Source organism: Canis lupus, chromosome 27 (genome assembly GCF_003254725.2).
Source record: "Canis lupus dingo isolate Sandy chromosome 27, ASM325472v2, whole genome shotgun sequence".
NCBI lineage: Eukaryota > Metazoa > Chordata > Mammalia > Carnivora > Canidae > Canis > Canis lupus.
In genome coordinates, this window is record NC_064269.1 from 42146212 (window position 1) to 42167318 (window position 21107).

The window sequence follows — 21107 nt, forward strand, 5'->3', positions numbered from 1 at the left end:
TGGGTTGCAGTTCCCATGTAGGGCTTGGGAGTGGAGGTCAGGACAAGGCTGGCCCTAGAGGATGGAAGAAGTCAGGTCTGAGGAAGGCAGACCAGGTCTCTGTGGAGGGACAGTAGTAGAGCAAAGTAGAGACTGAAGGCAAAGTAGAGACTGAAGCATTATGTTAGGACCTTGGGCCTGTGCTACAGTTAACCCTGGGTGCCTCAGCTCTGGTCATGGAGAGCCAGAGACAAGGGGCCTAGAGTGGAGGCCAGAGAATCCTGTTGGTCAGAGAGGTGCTGCCCCCAGCTGGGGTGGAGACTGGGGTGGGAGGCCCAGTAGGAGGGGTAGCAGGGAGCTGGCTGGAAGGAGAGAAGTTGCATAGTGGGGGCCCACAACACCTCCTCTTACCCCTGTCATACTCCAGGTTAGTGGGCTTCTCCTGGGCTTCTGGTCATTGCCCTCTTGCCCACTTTTCTCAAGGTACCTGGGAATCAAAACCCCATCAGGGTTCTAGCCCTGCTTTCACCATTTTTTTTTTAAAGATTTTATTTATTTATTCATGAGAGAGAGAGGCAGAGGGAGAAGCAGGCTCCATGCAGGGAGCCCGATGTGGGACTCGATCCTGGGACTCCAGGATCATGCCCTGGGCCAAAGGCAGGCACTAAACCACTGAGCCACCCAGGGATCCCCTTGCTTTCACCATTAACCAGCTATATGACCTTTGGGAAGGGCATTGTTACCTTCAGTTTCCTCATGGGCACAGTGGGAGCCACTAGGGTACAAATGAGCAGTATAAATAAAATGATATAAGAGAAATATATGCAAAGTGTCTGGCACATTGTAGGCCCTCCGTTAATGATGCTATCAACCAGGAATTATTCATAGGATAAAAACAACGGGTGGGAAATTATTCAGCCAAAAGGAGGCTTGAAGTACTGACACAGGCTACAATGCAGATGAACCTTGAAAATATGATGCTGAGGGGCACCTGGGTGGCTCAGTGGGTTAAGCATCTTGCCTTTGGCTCAGGTCATGATCCCAGGGTCCCAGGATTGAGTCCCACATTGGTGTGTGTGGGGGGGTGTTCCTGCTTGCTCAATGAGGGGTCTGCTTCTCCCTCTTCTTCTGTTCTCCCTCCCCCACATCCTGCTGGTGCTTTCTCTCTCTCTCTCTCTCTCTCCCTCTCTCTCTCTCAAATAAATAAATATTTTAAGAAATGACACCCAGGGGCACTTGGGTGGCTCAGTGGTTGAGCATCTGCCTTTAGCTCAGGTCATGATTCCGGGGTCCTGGGATTGGGCTTTCTGCAGGGAGCCTGCTTCTCCCTCTGCCTGTGTCTCTGCCTCTCTCTCTGGGTCTCTCATGAGCAAATAAATAAAATCTTTCTTAAAAATGCCAGAAACAAAAGGCCACATGTGGTATGATTCTATTTCTATGAATGATCTGGAATAGGTGAATCCATAGAGAGGTGAATTCGTGCTGGGGGAGGAGGAAGTGGGAACTGACTGCTCAGTGGGTACAGGGTTTTCTTTTAGGGTGGTAAAAATAGTTTGGCACTAGATAGAAGTGCTGGTTGCCCAACATGAATGAACAAAATGCCACTGAATTGCTTACTTTAAAAATGGCTATTGTTTTTTTTATGTGAACTTCATCTTCATTAAAAATAATTGCAACAAATAGGGTGTGATAGAGACTTTCCAAATTTCCTTCTGGTTCTAGATCTATAGTTCTATTTGGCAGTCCTTCTCCTGAACACTTCTCCCCAGGATGTGTGTGTGGGATGGGTGGGGATGACCAGAGTCAAGGGCTGAAGGAGGATTCCCAAGTACTCCAGGGAATGACAGAGCTCTGGGAATGTGCCCATTCTTCCCACACTGGGTTGCGAATGGTGGTGAAGAGCAGGAGGCCCCTGTACCTAGGATCCTAACAGGTCAGAACCAGGTAGGCCATGGAGACACAAGTGGAACCCTATCAGGGTTTAGATGGCAAACCAAGGCCCATGGGGAAGTGACTTGCTCTGAGCTACAACTTTTGAGGGAAGCAGAGTGAACATCCCTTTCCCAACATACCCAGAACACCTTGTGCTCTGCTGAGTGCCACCAGCCTCTTGGACATTAATTAATCGCAGCCTCAGAGCCACTTCTTGATCAACACCTCCCCCTCTGCCAGGTATTGCTGTCATGAGCTGGGTTGCTGAAGCCAGTTCAGGTTCCCGAGTTACTGGGGCCAGAAAGAATGGTTGGAGCTCAGTGAGTGCCGGGAGCTGTGGGTCTGGGAACCTCTGGGGAAGTGCAGGGCCAACCACACTGTCAACCATGCTCTTTTTTTTTTTTTTTAAGATTTTATTTATTCATGAGAGACACACAGAGAGAGGCAGAGACATAGGCAGAGGGAGAAGCAGGCTCCCCTTGGGGAGCCCGATACGGGACTCAGTCTCAGGACCCTGGGATCACACCCTGAGCTGAAGGCAGACATTCAACCACCAAGCCATCCAGTTGGCCCTCAACCATGCTCTTTGGTCTTCAGTCTTCATGTAGCTATGTGCCACACTTGTCCTGTCTCATTGCCAACCCTCAAAAAGCCCCATTGCTGCTCCCTGAGGTGACAAATCAGACATCCTCCACCTCCAGACTCACTTCCCACCTTCCTTAGGACCCTCTGGCCTTTTTGTTTCTACTCAAGGCTGACTCACTCCAAGCCCTTCTTCGTCTTCTTCTCTTCCCCCTCCAAGCCCTCTCCTACGTGTACTGTCCACTGAACCACATACATTTACTTATTTACAATGTAAATAATTGCTTCTTTCTATTTATCATTATAATTAGTGGTTTCTGTGGCTAGTCACATAGTTGCCCATCTCATGGTCACCTCAAGCCAGCACACTCTCTGCAGGTCCCAGGACAGAACATCACCATGCTGCCGAATCATGCCATTGTTCCTATGCCAAGGTAAAGTTTCCATTGTTCCAATCCCAGCACCACTCTCCCAAATGTTCACTGAGCACTCATACCAGGTAACACACACAGTTCCCCGCAAACAGTCGGTGACTTCTTTAGCAGATTACCACTAGGAAATGAAGGTCATGGCCAGGGGTGCCAAGGGCAGGCCCAAAGCTTCGGCAAGGAGAGAGGGGAAAACGGAAGCAGGAAAGAAAGCAGATAAACCCAAGAGAGAGGAGGGGAAGGGCTGAAGCCAGAAGAAAGGTAAAACAGGAGTCTCTGAAGCAACGAAGTCTGGAATGTACAGAGGCACCAGGGAGCTTTGTCATTCCTCTGGGGGAGTTTGCAGAATCCAGATTTGGGCACAGAGCCCAGCAGGTGAGAGGAATTGGCAAGTATGTCCTGAGGGTGCAAGAGAAAGGGGAATGAGTAGAACGGGGTCTGGAGTGGGTGCCTAAGGCTTAGTTGGATTCTGCTACTGGTGAAATTCGAGTGGGGCACTCAACGGGCTGTTCTAGTGTCTCACCACCTGAGTAGATGGCATAATAATGGCATGTTTCCTCCTGTACTGAGAGTCCTGATGAACCATTCATTCAACAACTTTGTGTAAGAAGAGAGAGGATAAAAGACCCACTCTTAGAAAGACTAGGATCTGATGGGAAGGTGGACAAGTAATTTAAAATAGTGTGAGAAATTGTATCATAGATAACCAATCCAGTTGTACTCTGGGAGCAGAGGGGAGGGGCATCTGAGAGGGTGCATGTGCGTGTCTATGTGCATGTACAGTTCCCAAATAACAGCAAACATTTACTCAGCACTCATTAGGCAATGTTTTGAGAACTTTCCAAGAATCACCCCATTTAATCCTCACAATACTATGAGATAGGTCCCATTACAATCTCCATTTTATTTTATTTTATTTTATTTTTTTACAATCTCCATTTTAAAGATGAGTAAACTGAGCCATAGAGAGTGCTTAACAAGTTTGCTACTCTGCCTCTCGTTTAAACTTCAGAAAGATTCTACAAATTACGTGTCATTTCAGTTTTACAGGAGAGAAAGTAATACTAAGAGCTTGAGCACTTCACTCAGAGTCACCCAATTAGTTAAAGACTGGGTCAGAATACTTGACCAAGCTTGTCTGCGTTCAGTGTACCATGTTCGGTCTGTTTTCATCAATAGAGATGAACACTTGAATTTTCTGTTTTTTGGTTTTGCCATCCACAAAATAGGAGAAAATCACCCAAGTGTCAAATATAAAAGGTGGTCATACCCTGGTAGTTTTTGGGGTGGAGGAAGAGTGATCAATTTCAAAACTGGCACAGACTTCCTGTGACCCTTGCCGGACAAGAGAATTCTGGAAAACAGCTTTATTCCTATCCTCAGCAGATCTGACAGGGCCAGAGGAGAAAGCCTGAAATAGAACTGGCTGCCCTTAACCTTTCATGGGCTCAAGGGAGCTGTTTGTCTAGCTCTGAATAACCCATTCTATGAAGAATATTCTGGGAATTTCCTTATGTGGCAGAGTAATGTCTGGGTGATTTCACTGTGCCAAATGAGCTCTCCTCTCCACCCCTACCATCAGAGATAAGGATCAGCACTACTGAGCCTTGAAGAAAAAAGGTTTAAAAAAAGAGGTATAAAGGCATTTATTTATTTTTTTAAATACAGATCACCTTTTTTCTAAGACTATTTATTTTTTATTTATGATAGTCACAGAGAGAGAGAGAGAGAGGCAGAGACACAGGCAGAGGGAGAAGCAGGCTCCCTGCACCGGGAGCCCGACATGGGATTCGATCCCGGGTCTCCAGGATCACGCCCTGGGCCAAAGGCAGGCGCCAAACCACTGCACCACCCAGGGATCCCATATAAAGATATTTAAAGACAGAAAAGTTTATCCCAAGGAAGGGTAGATCTGCCCCTCTCCCTCCCCGAACTGAAGGAACCAGTTCATCTCCATCTCCACTGAGGCTTGGACAAGAAGGCAGGGATTTTGAATAATGGCTATAGAGATTTGGGTTAGATACAAAGAACTTCCTGAAACAGCAGAGCGTTGCTGGCATAGATTATATCAGGTTCAAGGAAACGAGCCTTGAATGTATTCAAACCAGTACCATCCAGTAGAAATATAATAGACACATATATGTGATATGTGACTTTAAATTTGTTAGTTGCCATATTAAAAAAAAGTAGGACGTTGGGGCACCTGGGTGGCTCGTTGGTTGAGCTTCTGACTCTTGGTTTTGGCTCAGGTTGTGATCTTGGGGTCATGAGACTGAGCCCCGCATGGGGCTCTAAGCTCGGTGCAAAGTCCACTCAAGACTCCTCTCCCCTGCGTCTCCCCCTCCCCCACCCCACACTCACACTCTCTCCCTCTCCTCAAATAAATAAAATCTTGAAAAAAAAAAGTAATAAATTAAAAAGTAAAAAGAACCCGGTGAGGGATCCCTGGGTGGCGCAGCGGTTTGGCGCCTGCCTTTGGCCCAGGGCGCGATCCTGGAGACCCGGGATCGAATCCCACGTCGGGCTCCCGGTGCATGGAGCCTGCTTCTCCCTCTGCCTGTGTCTCTGCCTCTCTCTCTCTCTCTGTGACTATAATAAATAAATAAAAAAAAAAATTAAAAAAAAAAAAAGAACCCGGTGAAGTTCATTTTTATAACATATTTTATTGAATACAATAGATCCAAAATATTATCAACATAAAATAATGTAAACTATGGAAAAATAATTGAGGTATTCCACATTGTTTCTTGTATTGTGTTCAATACATCTGGTGTATATTTACATGTACAGCAAAGCTCTCTTTAGACTAGCCACACCTCAAGTGCTCCATAACCACATACATGTAGCTGGTGACTGCTGTCTTGACCAGCACAAATCTAGACTTACTAATGATTGTCTGACACCAGATGGCAAATATAAGATGTGGCCTGGTTTTCTCTAAAGGCAGAAAGTTCTCTGGAAGACCCAGACCCTTGAGGGTGAAAACCTTATGCTTGGAGCCCCTCTCAGCCTCCCTTGTCCCTAGAAATACAAAGACCCATCACCCTCTGAATGTTCTAGAACTCACAGGCAGTGTTCTGTGTATTCTTTCAGTGGAGGGAATCCCGACTCACATCTGTGGGACTCAGGGTTTGGCGGCTTGTTAACCAGGTGGGAAAAGCCAGGAGAAAGGGTTCCATCTTGGGTAGATGAGATAGCTTGATTCTCTCCATGGCAGGAGACAATGTTCCTTATCCCAGCCAGTGTTCCTGGTGTGTGAGTGACTGGTCACCGGAGAAGCCAGGCTGGACAGCGGGGAGGGAGAGGGGCAGATCTACCCTGTCCTGGGTGTGTGTAGGGACAAGCACTGCCCCAGCCCAGCCTATCTTACCTGCAAGCATCCCGAGTTCTCTGTCTGTGACCCTCTTCCTCCAGCAATGAGCACAGCCTCTCCCTCACCTTCTCATCTCTGCCCGACATCATCTACCCACACCCCGACGCCCATGGCTCTGTCTCCTCTCATCCTGCTCTATTTGTCTTCAGCACTTACCACTACTTGACAACATAAATGTGGCTGTTTATTGTCTGCCTTCTTCATTAGAATGTGGACTCCATGAGAGCGGGGTCTGCATCTGGTCCACCACTGTGTGTGCCCAGAGCCTACCTCAGTGTCTGACATATAGTCGGTACTCAATAGTTTTTGACTGAACAAAAGGAAAACTTGCTATAATTCAGAGAACTGATGCAGCGAGAGAGCCAAATCCCAAGCTCCCTTTTTTTTTCTCACAAAATTCCTGATTTGGGGTCCATTTGCTTCAACATCTATGTGAACCACAAGGTGAAATAAATGAGAGAAATTACAGACATTTCCCAAGTGGCTTGGAAAGGAAAATCTGCTAGATTGCTTCTATTCCTAAGAATAGAAGACTGGTTTAATCTTCCTCAGTAGTGCTCCTGAAAGTTTTCTCCACCTGTCTCATCATTAGCATTCAATGTAGTTATTCCTTGTTAATGAATTGGTTTGTTGAGTTCTATAAATTTCAGGTTAAAAAATGACTTGGTGGAGGGGGTACCTGGCTGGCTTATCAGAACAGCATGCGACTTGCAATCGTGAGTTCAGCCCCACACTGGGTGCAGAGGTTACTAAAAATAAATAAACCTAAAAAAAAAAAAAAAAAAAAAAAAAAAGACCAGGGGAGGGAAGTGAGGTAAGTTATTGGCAAAGACACAGACCACCCAGCTGAGGATACAAACTGGCCTCAGAACATTCCCTGGCACTTCTCCATCTTTTTTTTTTTTTTTTTTTTTAGAGTTAGACAAGCCTATTTTTTTTAAGTATAGTTAACATATCATATTAGTTCCAAGTGTACTGCATGGTGATTTGATGATTATATACATTACGCAGTGCTCATCATGGTAAGTGTAGTCACCATCAATCACTCTATGAAGCTATTACAATATTAATGATTATATTCCCTAGGCTGTAATTTTCACCCTCATGACTTTTTGTTTTAAAGCTAGAAGTTGGGATCCCTGGATGGCTCAGCAGTTTAGTGCCTGCCTTCAGCGCAGGGCATGATCCCGGAGTCCCGGGATCGAGTCCCATATCGGGCTCCCTGCATGGAGCCTGCTTCTCCCTCTGCCTGTGTTTCTGCCTCTCTCTGTGTCTCTCATGAATAAATAAAATCTTTAAAAAAAATAAAGCTAGAAGTTTGTACCTCTTAATTCCCTCTGTTTTGCCTATATCCCCACCCTCCCCTCTGGCAACCATCAATTTATTCTGTCCTTAAGGGTCTGTTTTTACTTTTTGTTTATTCATTTGTTTTGTTTTTTTAGATTCTGCATATAAATGAAATCACGTGACATTTGCCTTTCTCTCTTTATTTCACTGAGCATAATACCTAGGTCCATCCTTGTTGCTGAAAATGGCAAGATTTCATTCTTGTTTTTGGCTGAGTAGTATTCCACTGTGTGTGTGTTTGTGTACATTACATCATCTTTTTTATTCATTTATGGATGGACACTTGGGTTGCTTCCATATCTTGGCTATTGTAAATTATGCTGCAATATACGTAAGGGTGTATATATCTTTTGGGATTAGAGTTTTCATTTTCTGTGGGTAATTACCCAGAAGCAAGATTTTATACCACATCTTCTTTATCCATATATATATTGATGGACATTTAGGTTACTTCTGTATCTTGACTATTATAAATAATACTGCAATAAACATAGAGGTGCATATATATTATTGAAGTAGTGTTTTTGTTTTCATTTTTTAAAAGATTTATTCATGGAGGCACAGAGAGACAGAGACACAGGCAGAGGGAGGAAGGAGCCTGATGTGGGGCTCCATCCTGGGACCCCGGGATCATGACCCAAGCCAAAGGCAGATCCTCAAACACTGAGCAACCCAGGCACCCCAGTGTTTCCATTTTCTTTGGATAAATACCTAAGAGTAGAAGTACTGGATTATATGATAACTCTATTTTTAGTTTTTTGAGGAACCTCCATACTGTTTTTCAGTGGCTGCACCAGTTTGCATTCTTACCAACAATGCAAGAGGGATCCCCTTTCTCTACATCCTTGCCAGCACCTGTTGTTTTTCGTCTTTTTTGATAATGACTATTCTGACTGGTGTGAGATGATATCTCATTGTGATTTTGATTTCCCTGATGATGAATGATGTTGAGCATCTTTTCAAGTGTCTATTGACCATGAATGCCTTGTATGTCTTCTTTGGAAAAAATACCTATTCAGGTTCTCTACCCAAATTGGATTATTTGGGAGGGATTTTTGGTATTGAGTTGTATGAGTTCTTTATATATTCTCAATATTAGTCCCTTACCAGATACATCACTTGAAAATAATCTTCTCCCACTCAATAAGCTGCCTTTTTGTTTTACTGCTGGTTTCCTTCACTGTGCAGAAGCGTTTCATTTTGGTGTAGTCACAATTGTTTATTTTTGCTTTTGTTGCCACTACCTTTAGAGTCAGATCCACAAAAGTGTTGCTAAGGCTGATGTCCATGAGTTTACTGCCTGTTTTCTTTTAGTATTTTTATGCTTTCAGGTCAATGTATATGCTTTCATATACATTAATATGTTTAATCCATTTTATTTTTGTGTATGGTGAAATAAAGTGGTCCAGTTTCATTCTTTTGTATATTCCTGTCCAGTTTTCCCAACACCATTTTTTGAAGAGACATTTTCCCCATTGTATATTCTTGTTTCTTTTTTCATAGATTGACTGTATAAGCATGGGTTTCTTTCTGGGCTCTCTCTATTCTGTTCCATTGATTTATGTGTCTGTTTTTGTGCCAGTGCCATACTGTTTTGGTTACAATAGCTTGTAATATAACTTTAAATCTGGAAGATGATACCTCCAGCTGTTTTTCTTTTTCAAGTTTGCTTTGGCTATTCCGGGTCTTCTGTGGTTCCATACAAATTTTAGATGTTCTAGTTCTGTGAAAAATACTGATATTTTGATATGGATTGCATTGGGTGAGTACATTGCATTGGGTCCATCATCTTATCAAAGGAAGTTGGTTAGCTCTGAGAAAGAAGAACTCAGAGTTTTGTATTACCAGAACATCCCCATTCTCCCTGCAATTTGGGGGAAAAACAAATTTACAAAGGAAGAAAATAAAGATCACAAAAAGGCAAAAGAGAGTTTCCTTACCCCTGAGTCCCACTCCAAGATGGTAAGATAGACAGTGAATAGAAAGCATTGGTTTGGGTCACAGAACACAAGGACCAACGACTTTTTTTTGCACAGCTACATTTCAGAGAATGGCATTTCCTGAGTACTAGTGCTTCCCAGTTCCAAGCAACAAAGGCCTTGTCAGAGCAACTGAAAATGAGGTGATGCTGCCCCAACCTCACCCCACCCAAACTGCAAATTCTGAAGTCTCTATTCTACACCACAGGTATGTTTATTCTTCCCTGGGGTTCAGTCTGCAGACTGAACCTCACCTAAGAGTTCGGACACAGCCCTTCCATGTTGTCAGCCTGGCCCGAGGCGACTTTGCTAAGTGCTCTGGAATCATCTCATTCTTTCTTTTTTTTTTCTTTTTTTTTAAATCTTTTTTTTTTTAATTTTTATTTATTTATGATAGGCACACAGTGAGAGAGAGAGAGGCAGAGACACAGGCAGAGGGAGAAGCAGACTCCCTGCACCGGGAGCCCGACGTGGGATTCGATCCCGGATCTCCAGGATCACGCCCTGGGCCAAAGGCAGACGCTAAACCGCTGCGCCACCCAGGGATCCCTGTCTCATTCTTGTTCATTGATAGTATTACTTTCAAAAAAATGAATTAATCAAGGCCTCTTGAAGATGTTGAAGAATTTTCAAACCTAAGGAGTGAATTGCCAAAAATAAAGTTGGAAGAGATACCTTTCAATACTGGGCCCATCCAGCATTGTAGTATGTAGGCCACTCGCTGATCTATCAGTGTATACAGTTGGTCCTAGTGAAGCAAACAGGAACCAATACAACATGTCAGTGGATCCTCCTTGACTTCTATCCCAGGCAAATGTGTGGTGATAATGGATGTCAAGGCATGGGAGGGAGCTGGAATAATTCCACTGAAACTGAGTGTAAATGAAACCAGGATGTGAGTAGGCCAGAACCTGATCAATAAAATCACACTACAGTTTGGTTTTCATTCTGTGCTTATCATCTTCATCAGTCTTCTTTGGCTTAGTGGACACTGAACAGGACTTTGGAGACAGAACACAAGGGTCCAATTCCAGGCTCTGCCATACAGTAACTGAATGTTAGGTGAGATTTCTAAGTGTATTAGCTTACTGGGACTTGCCATAACAATACCACTAACTGGATGGCTTACACAACAGAAATGTATTGCCTTACAGTTCTGGAGGCTGGAAGTCCTCCAAGATCAAGGTGCCAGAGAAGTTGGTTCTTTCTGAGGGTGCTGAGAAAGGTTCTGGCCCAGGCCCTCCTTCTCCTAGCTTCTAGTGGATACTGACAACCTTTGGTGTTCCTTGGCTTAGTGATGCATCATCCAGCCCTCCTGTTTATGTAGTGCTCTTCCTGTGTGCATCTCCGTGAACAAATTTTCACTTTTAGTAAGGACACAGTCATCTTGGATTAGGGCCACTCCTAATGACCTCATGTTAACTTGATTATCTCTTTAAAGACCCTACCTCCAAATAAGGAAGGTTACATTCTGAGGTGCTGGGAGTTGGGACTTTAACATACAAACTTGCAGGGGGGACACAGTTTAACTCATTGCACAGGGCCACTTCTCTCATCTGTAAACAGGGATCACAATGCAATTCTTCCTTAAAAAATTGTCATGGCTGTGAAAATACCTCAAACAGGCCACAAACAGACATCTTGTCTGTCTGAATATGTGCATGTGCCTTGGTGATGTGGGAATCAGACTGTGTCCCTAGGCCTTAACTGGGGCCATCCTGTAAGTCTCCAACACTGTGTGAGCAGGTACTTGACTTGATGCATTTTGATGATGGTGAAGATAAAGGGCTGGAAAGAAAAATCTGATGACAGTTGAGCCAGGGCTGTAAAAGGTGTGATTCCAAGTGCTGATGAGGAAGTGGAGAGCAAGGAACTTCCAAACACTGTTGACTGGAGGACACATTGGTATGAATAGTCTGGAGGGCGGGTTGGCATTATGCTAAAGGGGGAGAAGCTGTGTATCTGATGCCCCAGCCATTCCACACCTAGGAATGTACTCTAGATAAATGTTTACACGTGTGCCCAGGAGTTACGTCTAAAAAATATTCATAGCACCATTGTTTGTAATTGAAAAATAATCTAAGGGGTGCCTGGCTGGCTCAGTCAGTAGAGCCTGCGACTCTTGATCTCAGGGTCATGAGTTCAAGCTCCAGGTTGGGCATGGAGCCTACTTAAAACAAAAACAAATGAGAAATAACCTAAGTTTCCTAAACATGATGTATTCATAGAGGAACGACATTATGACAGTTAAAGAGAACTGAAAGGGTAATGAATATCTCATGGATAAATCTAATAAAATATTGAGCAATAAATGGGTCAGGCAAAACTAAATGACATGTTGCTTAGGGCACATATATACTCATATGCATGGAGAGGAAAAGAAGTATGGGAATGGTGAAAGTCCAGATTGAGGACGGGATTTTATCTGGGGAGAAGGAGAAGTGCAGGGGGCACTTCAACTATATTTATAATAGTTTGGTTATTTTTTTGACCGAGGTGGCCAATAAAAGGTATTGGTTATTCCTTATAACTTTCTGAGTGTTTGAATTTAATGCTTTTTAAAGAGCCAGGACTCCATAAACCTTACATAAAGAAGAGGGAGAAGCTGGGGCCCTGCTTGTGGGGAGACTCAGAGTTGCTCTTGCTGCCGCCTCTCCCTGGAAACCAGAACCCAGAGTAAATTAGCTAGATACTCTTGACAACTGCCAAACTGAAAGGCTGAGACCCAGAATGGTCCAGCCTCTCCTGTTGATGGAAGGAGAGGAGGAGTGAAGGACATTCTGAGGCTGCCCCTCTCTGCTCTACCTGGTTATCAGCCTGCACCCCAACCCTGAACTGCAGAGAACCCCAGCAGAGGGAACAGTGGGGCAGCCCAGAGGAGACGGGAGGGCAGGTGCACAGGGATGCACGTGCCTGCATCCCATGCATGCACTGAGCACGCAGGCTGACTCCCCCACACACCCACACTCACTGCCTTTCAAACAAGCTGGCATGGCACCCTGACAGTTTACAACACTGTTACACCCCTCTCGTTTGCAGACACACACACACACACACACACACACACACACACACACACACTCCTTCCACCAACCACTCCAACCAGGACCCTAGACTTGCATGCTCTGCAGAGCCTGCCACCTGCAGGCCCTGCCAACCCCCCCTCTCGGGTAGTGCTGGGTTTTTCCAGCCGGAGCCTCACTCTCTCTACTGCAATCCTGGAAATTGGTGTCTGACGCGGCTGCTCCTGCACGTTATTTATTGATTTCCTCTGCCCCCGTGGAGACCCTCCTGTCCAGAGAGCTGCCACCTGCCCAGGGAGCCGAGGCAGGCAGGAAGCGGCAGGGCCACGGGAGGCAGAGGGGATGGAGAGAAGCACCGTTCGGCAGCCCCCACCCTGCTCATCAAGCTCGTCAAGCCCTGCAGGGGCCGTGAGCACCAGGCAGGAGGCCAGAGAGGAGGGAGACTCCAGTAGGAGGGGACGGGAGGCAGCGCCTCGGGACCGAGCCCCCCTGAGCCAGCAGCGCCGGCTCAGACAGGCCACCCAGTTCCTGCACAAGGACTCTGCCGACCTGCTCCCCCTGGACAGCCTCAAGAGGCTCGGCACCTCCAAGGACTTGGTGAGGCAGCCCTCTCCCCACCCTTCCTCTCCATCTCCTTGAATCCCGGGAAGGGGAGGGAGGAGGGAGGGCTGGAGGGGACAGTCCCCAAGCCTTTGGATCCCCTTTCCCTGGCTGAGGATGGGGCATAGGTAGTTTGAGGGGCTCTCCTCTGACCATTCTCACTCTGCTGGGAATGTTCCCATGGCTCGGTGGCTCTGGGAGACCCTGTTCTCCTTGCTCTGCTTCTCCCAAATAGTCCCAGGTTTATCTTGGGGTGATAAGGAGCTGTGCTTTTTAGGAAAAGAGGCTTACAAGGGCACAGGAATCTTCTGGAGCGGTGGTTTACTGCTGGGAGGGCCCGGAGGCCTGACCAGTTTAGGGCTGTGGTTTCTGTCCTAACCCTCAACAACGGATTCCCTCCTACCAGCTCTGACCATTCACTTGCCTTTTCCCTCCAGAATGGTAGCATTAAGGGCCCCTGTCCTTTCCAGAGCCCTGGGGTTTTGTATGGCTCTTGCCTGGGCCACCAGCCTCCTGAGCACCCCCTTGCTCCCTCCTTGTTGGGGGCACTGGCCTTCCAGGCTCCCTTCTTCCACCTCGGTGAAGCAGAGGGAATCGGGCAGGAGGAGGGAAACAACAAGGAGGAGGTGAGTGGGTCAGGGGACAGCTGCATATACTCATCTTCCTTGGAAAGACTGGTAAAGAGCATGGATAGGCTCTGGGGCCAGGCTGCTTGGGTTCAGGTCCTGGCTCTGCCACCTACTATCTTGGGCAAGTTGCTTTACATCTCTGAGCTTGTTTCTTCCTCTGCTAAATGAGGATAAAATTAGTAGTATCTCCTTCACCGGGTTACTGTGGGAGTGGCATGAACTAATACCTCTAAGGGGCTTAGAAAAGCATGTGTTAGAAAGCACTAAGGTCCATTTAGCTCAAGAGAGAAAATAAGCACCGCAGAATATGGAGTCCTCTCTGGCGTCTGGCTCCTAGAAGAGAGGAAGGCTTTCATAGAAGGGCCTGGAAGCACTCGGCACCCTCACCCAATTCCTCATTAGGTCGCTCCCACAACCTGAGAGACACAAGGTCAAGTCCGGGGGGCCCAAGGCCCGAGTTAGTGGGGAGGCTGATGCAGGCCCTTGCTCCTTTTCCTGACCTAGGCCCGCCAAATTGTTCCTGGACGAATGTTCCCCCTCCAGGAATCCAGCAGATTCCCAGCAGCTCCCAAAGAGAAAAAGTGACCAGCCTGGGATCTCAGTTCAGGGAACTTCAGGGCTGCTCCCTCCCTGCACACACAGCAAGCACTGCGGAGAGCTAGGGACAAATGGGCAACAGGGAGGCTGGTCCTTGGGCTATCGGTGGCTAGGACCTCAGTCACTATGGTTTGGATACCACCTTACATCTCTCTAGCCCTGGAGTAGAGGCTCTATTAACACCGCCATCCCAGAATGGCAGGTCCAGCCTTCTGATGAGAAGTCCTGAGCTCTTCACCTCACCTGTCTGCCCCAGGACCTCCCAGATAGATCTCAGTTACTTTGTGTGGCTTTGGTAGTGAAGACACGACAGATTGGGAGGACCCCACCATCTCCCTCCCTGGAAAAACTCTGCAGTAAACTGCACAGCACTGGGGGCCTGAAGCCTGTAATCATCGTGGGAAAGGTGGGAGGAGAGCTGGGAACCGCAGGGCCCCTCTTTCCGGCTAGTCCCAGAGTTCACTGCCCTTTTTTCCCACAGCTGGGTCTCCTGCTCGCAGCCTTGTTGGCAGGAGCAGCTGGCCTCAAGGGCCTCATTAAACCAAGGGTAGAAAAACAACCCCAGGTTCCCAAGCAGAGAGGGCAGGTGGAGAAGATGGACAGATAAAGTCATTCTTCAATAAGTATTTATCCAGTACCTACTATATGCTGAACTAAGCCTTGGGATATAAAGACCTGACCCTCATAGGGTCTCCAGGTTAATGGGGGGAGGGGGCAAAATCCACAAATCACATCTGTGAGAAGCATGACAAAGGGAGAGAAGGGGTGCTGGCCCAGCCTGGTGTGTGGAATGAAGAGTACTAAGAAGTCAGAGAGGGCTTCCTGGAGGAGATAAACCCCGCATTAGTTACAGGATACATATGGGACTTCATACTTAGATAAAAATCTCTCTCCCAAATAAAGAGTAGTTCCTGAACAAACTATGTTGAACCAGTCATCTAGTCTGGCCTAGAAAATAATGAGAAAGAGGAGTCTCAGCAAAGGGGTTGAGCAGGAGCCAAGGTGTGGAGGCGAAGAGCACCCTGGTACAAGAGGTATAAGCAGGGTCACTAGGGCAGACCTGCCAAGTGGGGGACGAGGCTGAAGGCCCAGCAGTGGCCAGGTCACCTGGGCTATGCATCACCTTAAAATGTTTAGGCTTGGGACACTTGGGTGGCTCAGCGGTTGAGCATCTGCCTTCAGCTCAGCTCGTGATCCCAGGGTCCTGGGACGGAGTCCCCCAACGGGCTCCCCACAGGGAGCCTGCTTCTCCCTCTGCCTGTGTCTCTGCCTGTCTCTGATGGATAAATTCTTAAAAAGTTTGGGCTTTATCAGGTAAGTGACAGGAGGTGAGTGTGCTTTGAGAGGTTTTAAACAGGAGTAAGAGTTAGTTTGGTTTCACTTTGGTGTTTCTCAGACTTGCACACGAATCAGCGCATCTTGTTACAACGAAGCCTCTAAATAAGATGAGATTCTGCACTTCTAACCAGCTTCCAAGTGATTGGAAGCTGATTACAGCTAACCAGCTGTAGGACTGCACCTTGGGGAGCAAGGGTTTAGATGACCCCTGGCTTCGAGCAGGTGTACCTGAGGCAGGTTCTTGCGAACTTAGGGAGGCGGTCCGTGCCCCAGGCTAGCCGGAGTGAGGCTCCAATACAGGCAGGAATACAAAGCAAGGATGGACTAGATAAATACAGGAGGCAAAGCTGACAGAACTTCGGAAGTGAAGTGACCAGACCGGGTGAAAGTCTCGGGTGGGGGAGGGCTCAAGCATCCTAGTTTTGAAGAGGACTTTTGCTTTTGATGTTACCGATTTCTTCTCATCACATCATCAACCCTGCCGTCTGCGGCTCATTGAAGGATGAGGTCAGAGGGGGAAAGGGGGAAAAAGTAAAATATAATGTGTTCTAGGCTGGAGTTAAAAGCTCCCCAAGCATCATATTAGCTCTTGAGAAGTCCCATTGGCTGATAGGTCAGTCCAATCTAGTGGACTGTTTTCCTCGTCCCATTTGTTCATTGCCGAGCAACCCCTGGGGTCCCAGCAAACTGGAGTGCTGGATACTGGGTTCACTCTACTATAATGCTCTGACTGCTGGGGTCCTCGGGTAAGCTCCTTTCTTACTGCTGTGAGATGCAGGGCTGGGGTTGGGGTTGGGGAGAGCATCGTGGTGATAACAATGGTAAAAGGACCGAGTGGCCCGGATACTTGGATTTAGACCTGCCTGCCTTCTTGGTTTTGTGCGGGAGCCAGCAGCCGCACAGCGTGATTCAAAGACGCCTAGTGGAGGGAAACCAGAGTCGGCTGCAGGGCGAGTCACCCCTGGCGCAGGCCCGGATTCATGGCCAGGAGGGCAGGAGGAAGACCAGCAAGACAGAGATTCCGGCTCTTCTGGTCAACTGCAAGGTGAGAGGCCCCCCAGGGCAATGACTTTCATAGACAATCCTGCCTGGGACTGGCTCACTTCAGCCACCCTCCTTTCTTCCCTGGGTGATGCTGGAAGAAGGGAGAGAGGGAGGGAGGGGTGGGAGCAAAGGCACCTCTCCCCTCAGCCTGGACCAAAAAATGAGATCCTGTACATTCTTTACTCTCTGTCTCGACCCATCTTCCCTCCATGCTGAGCCACCTGTCACCGCCATTCTTTCTTCCCTTTATCAAATATAACCTTCAAGTGAGAATGTGTGAGTACTCTTCAGTGTACTATGTCTGTGATCGGTGTGTGCCCGTATGCATCCTGCAACCCCACCCCCAGAGAAAGCTCGTGTGTTCCAAGGGGACAGCCTCGTCACCTCCGGGGCCACTGAACCAACTGAGCAGTATCGGACCCTCCCTGACAAATGCCCACTGCTTTGGTGCGATGTTTCTCCTTCCTGCTCTCCAATCATTCTATGGCCACGTTCCGCAACCAAATGGTACCTCCTCCTTGCAGCCTTTTCTGACTTCCCCGAGGAGGAAACAAACAGCCTCTCCTCCCTCTCAATGTCCAGGGCACTTTACTCCCAAACCTTTTGTAGACCTCAACACTTTCCAGCATGCAGTGGTTACGTGCCCCTTCCTTCAGACCCAAGCACAGCATTCACCCCTGTGCCTTCTAGCCACATGCATCTCACACATAGTAGGTACTCAATGAATGTCTGGAATAAGAAAACTGCATGCATTTGGGATATCCAAGCACAACCCAAAATGTCCGTACACATCCAGAAGGAAGTGAACCAGTCTTCATTCTTGTGCTGAACCTGTCCCTTATCCACATACGAAGTGCCTGGCAAGGCGGCCTGGTCTTCCCACCCTTCTATCCCTCACCCAGACCGCTCTAAACTCAACCCTCAACTTCCCAAGAATTTCTCTCCACAAACAGATCTCCATTTCTGGTCAAATCATTCCCAAGTGTATGGGCTCACCATGGGGCAGCTCTACTTCTTTTTTTGATTCCTCCGTCTAAGAGCCGGTTTTGCCTCAATTGGATGAGTGCCATAAAAATCACTTTGAGGGATCCCTGGGTGGCGCAGCGGTTTGGCGCCTGCCTTTGGCCCAGGGCGCGATCCTGGAGATCCGGGATCGAATCCCACATCGGGCTCCTGGTGCATGGAGCCTGCTTCTCCCTCTGCCTGTGTCTCTGCCTCTCTCTCTCTCTCTCTCTCTCTGTGACTATCATAAATAAATAAAAATTAAAAAAAAAAAAAAAAAAAAAAAAAAAAAATCACTTTGAAAGACTCAGTTCTTTCCCTTCACTCGTTTCTGAGAGGGAATCATCAAAGGGCTGGGAAAGGTGAAGGATCCAAGCCCAATCTGTTCTCCCCGGGGGGGCTCACTGACTCCCCACGACCCTCTTTCTCAGTGCCGAGACCAGGAGCTTCAGGTGGCCGTGGACACAGGCACCCAGCACAATCAGATCTCTGCTGGATGCCTCAACCGCCTGGGGTAAGAGTGTGGCCCAAGACAATGGATTGGGGGAAAATATTCAGAAAATATTCTGAAATGAGATAGTAGTGGTATTCACAGAACGTTGAATATACTAAAAACCACTGCCTTTGTAAAAGAGTGACTTTTGTGGTTTATCAAGGAAGCTGTAGTTTGGAAAAAAAAAAAAAAAGACTTGATGGCGACTCTGATAGCGAAGATAAGGATTTAGACCCCATGTAGGGCCCAGGGATTGGAAGAGTACCCAAGTGTGGTAAGGGAGGGGTGTCAGCTGACTCGGGCAGGGACCAGGGGCTGTGGTTGCCATAACCCTTGCTTCCGAATCATAGCTTAGGGAAGAAGGTCCTCAAAGCCCCAGGTGGGGGCCTGGCCCCCGGGCCTCCCCTCCAGGTGGAGCAGCTGGAGCTACAGCTGGGCCAGGAGACGGTGGCCTGCTCGGCTCAGGTGGTGGGTGAGTCCTCCCTTCCTTCCCAGCTTTCCTCTTCCTCTCCCACCTTCCTCTTTTGGCTGGGGTGAAGGCTGGCACTACTGGAGGTGTCTCTGGTCTCTGGGCCCAGATCCCCAGACTCGGAGGGTGGGGAGGGCAGATAAGGAGTGAGTGTGGACAGGAGGGCCCTGCGACCCCTAGGTGCCCCTCCAACCTCTTCTGTCTTCACATGATTCTGCAGATGTTGAGAGTCCTGAGCTCTGTCTTGGACTGCAGACTCTGCTTTCCCTCAAGGTAAGGAGGATGCTGGCGCTTGGGCCATGCTTGGGCCATGCTTGGGGCCTGGCCTGAAGGGCCGGGGAAAAGAAGTGAGATGCAGGTGTGCAAGTGGGGTCAGCTTTTCATGGGAAAGCCTTGGAGGTGTGTGATGGCACCTTTGCTTCCTCAGAGGTTCCTTATTTGCCCACAAGTGAAAAATAAGCAGGTCCCATTGCCCCACCCCACCCCCAGGGCTCTGGGTGAACAGAACCAGGGGGAAGAGCAAGGAGTAGGGGGAGGCTGTGGGAAGTGGGGATGCCCTGAGAGGCGCACATTTCCCCTTCTCCCCCTGCCCCCTCAACAGTGCTGTATTGACTTGGAGCGTGGAGTGCTGCGGCTGAGAGCCCCCTTCCCAGAGCTGCCCTTCCTGCCTCTGTACCAAGAGCCTGGCCAGTGATTGCTGAACCAGACAGTCCCCAGGGGAAGGACTCTGCCTTGGGGAGGAGCCATATGGGGGAATGGGGCATGAGAGCCAGGTAGCTGGGGACTACCGCGTCTGTCCCTTCTGTCGCCACCCTAACCCTGCCATCCCATTTCCTTCGGCCAGCCACATTCCTCTCTGTTCTCAGTGACTGCTTCAGGAGTCCTCCAAGAATCTTCCAGAGAGAGGGCCTATGGTCTCAGGACCTGGCTTCCCTGGTCCCATTCCCTTCCACATCAGGACTGTGGCAAAGGGACATTAAGTGGCATGCTAGGGACTGGCCTGAGTCGAAGGCTGCAGCCCGTATCGTCCTTCACTTGTGCCCTCCATCCCGCCCTCCCCCCCCACCCCTTGGTGGCCTTCACTCCCAGACCTGTTGCCTCACCTTCTGGGGCTTGTTATCTTTCACAATGAGCCTACCACAAGTCACCCCCCTCGGCCCTGTCCCTGCTGACGCCCACTTTTCTGATTCTGTACACATCTGTTCATAGTTGAGTAGGGGAAGAAAGAGGCAAAAGAATGTTCCAACATAACGGGAAGGTGAGTTGGTAGAAGAATGAAGGCTCACAGGGCTGGGAGCTTCCTTAGTTACCTTTTCTGGGGCTGCAAACGTCTGAATCCGGTTATTATTTGATTACACCATGCAAAACGTTGGATGGAACTCTGATAATTCTCTAGGCATCGCTCCTCCTCCACTTGCTTTTTAACACATTGGGACCCTGAATTTCAGAGGGTGGGGGTGTGGAGGAGTGTTGTCAGGAAATGCCCCGAGGTGGAAGGATGGCAGAGTAGTCAGTACTCAGACTTACCCTAATCAGTATTCTTTCTTATTTCTAGAGCCACTCACCTCATTAGACCCTCTTCCTTCCCCTCATCTCTGGCCTCTTGAGCTTGAGCTTGTCTAATTTTGGAATCAGTAACTTTCTATCACTCACCAGGCTGTGAGCCAAGGCAAAAAAATAAGGAGACTTTTTGTCTTCACTGTGAAGAGAAGAATCTAACCCTAGACGAGCCAGCTCCCTGAGGGTCCTTCTGGCTGGTTTCAGGCTCTCGAGCCATGGATGAGGGGTAGAGGAAGACAGTGGTACCACTAACCTCAGTTAGGAAGCTAGAGCCCTTGGAGTGGAAACAAAGTCTTGAGCCTTGGGTAGATTAGAGAAGAAGCAGGATAGAACCTTGCTGCCCTGTGACCTCTGGTCTTGCCTTTCCCTGCTGAGCTCCCTGCCCTCTGAAGAAGAGGAGCAAACTCACTACCACATGTGTAATAATGATACCCTCATCCCTCCTGCCTTGCCCCATAGCCTCTGCTTTCTCTTCTGCCTCTTGCTGCTTCTGTAAGTGCAGACCCCAGACCCAGGGGCGGGCCTTCAGCTCAGCTGCTTCTCCATTTGAATAAACACCTGTTTCTCTATGCCAATAGCCTTCTCTGGTCTTCCTCCACACTGAGCAGAGTCTGAACAAATAACTCTGCCCTGATTCCCTTACACAAAGGTAATGTGAATGTGGACCTTTCCCCAGGTTGATCCATTGGGCTGGGTCTACAGAACTGAGAGCAATGGCTTTCAAATTCCTCT

The 21107-nt window shown here is 48.1% G+C and overlaps 2 protein-coding genes across 5 annotated transcripts in view; both read left to right on the top strand.

Moving 5' to 3' along the window:
- The window catches only part of TEX52 (testis expressed 52), a 17085-nt gene extending 6519 nt beyond the window's left edge, over window positions 1-10566 (top strand). For all 4 annotated transcript variants that reach the window (XM_025461826.3, XM_025461827.2, XM_025461828.3 and 1 more), the window contains 2 exons: window positions 9678-9828; window positions 10018-10566. The gene's annotated coding sequence lies outside the window, so the exon portion shown is untranslated. The remainder of the gene's footprint in view (window positions 1-9677; window positions 9829-10017) is intronic.
- A 2116-nt stretch (window positions 10567-12682) lies between these two features.
- On the top strand, window positions 12683-20950 carry NRIP2 (nuclear receptor interacting protein 2). The gene is made up of 6 exons (XM_025461838.3): window positions 12683-13240; window positions 16700-16852; window positions 18285-18367; window positions 18697-18818; window positions 19036-19088; window positions 19417-20950. Exons 1-6 carry the CDS (start codon window positions 12986-12988, stop codon window positions 19507-19509), a joined length of 759 nt encoding a protein of 252 aa, XP_025317623.1. The 5' UTR covers window positions 12683-12985; the 3' UTR covers window positions 19510-20950.
- The last annotated feature ends 157 nt before the right edge of the window (window positions 20951-21107 follow it).

What these genes read in the sequence shown, in the direction of transcription:
- NRIP2 (XM_025461838.3), top strand. Translation starts at nt 12,986, where the DNA reads ATGGAGAGAAGCACCGTTCGGCAGCCCCCACCCTGCTCATCAAGCTCG. An exon ending in TCGGCACCTCCAAGGACTTG is followed by an intron (nt 13,241 to 16,699) that starts GTGAGGCAGCCC and finishes TGCGGGAGCCAG; the next exon opens with CAGCCGCACAGCGTGATTCA. An exon ending in CTCTTCTGGTCAACTGCAAG is followed by an intron (nt 16,853 to 18,284) that starts GTGAGAGGCCCC and finishes CCTCTTTCTCAG; the next exon opens with TGCCGAGACCAGGAGCTTCA.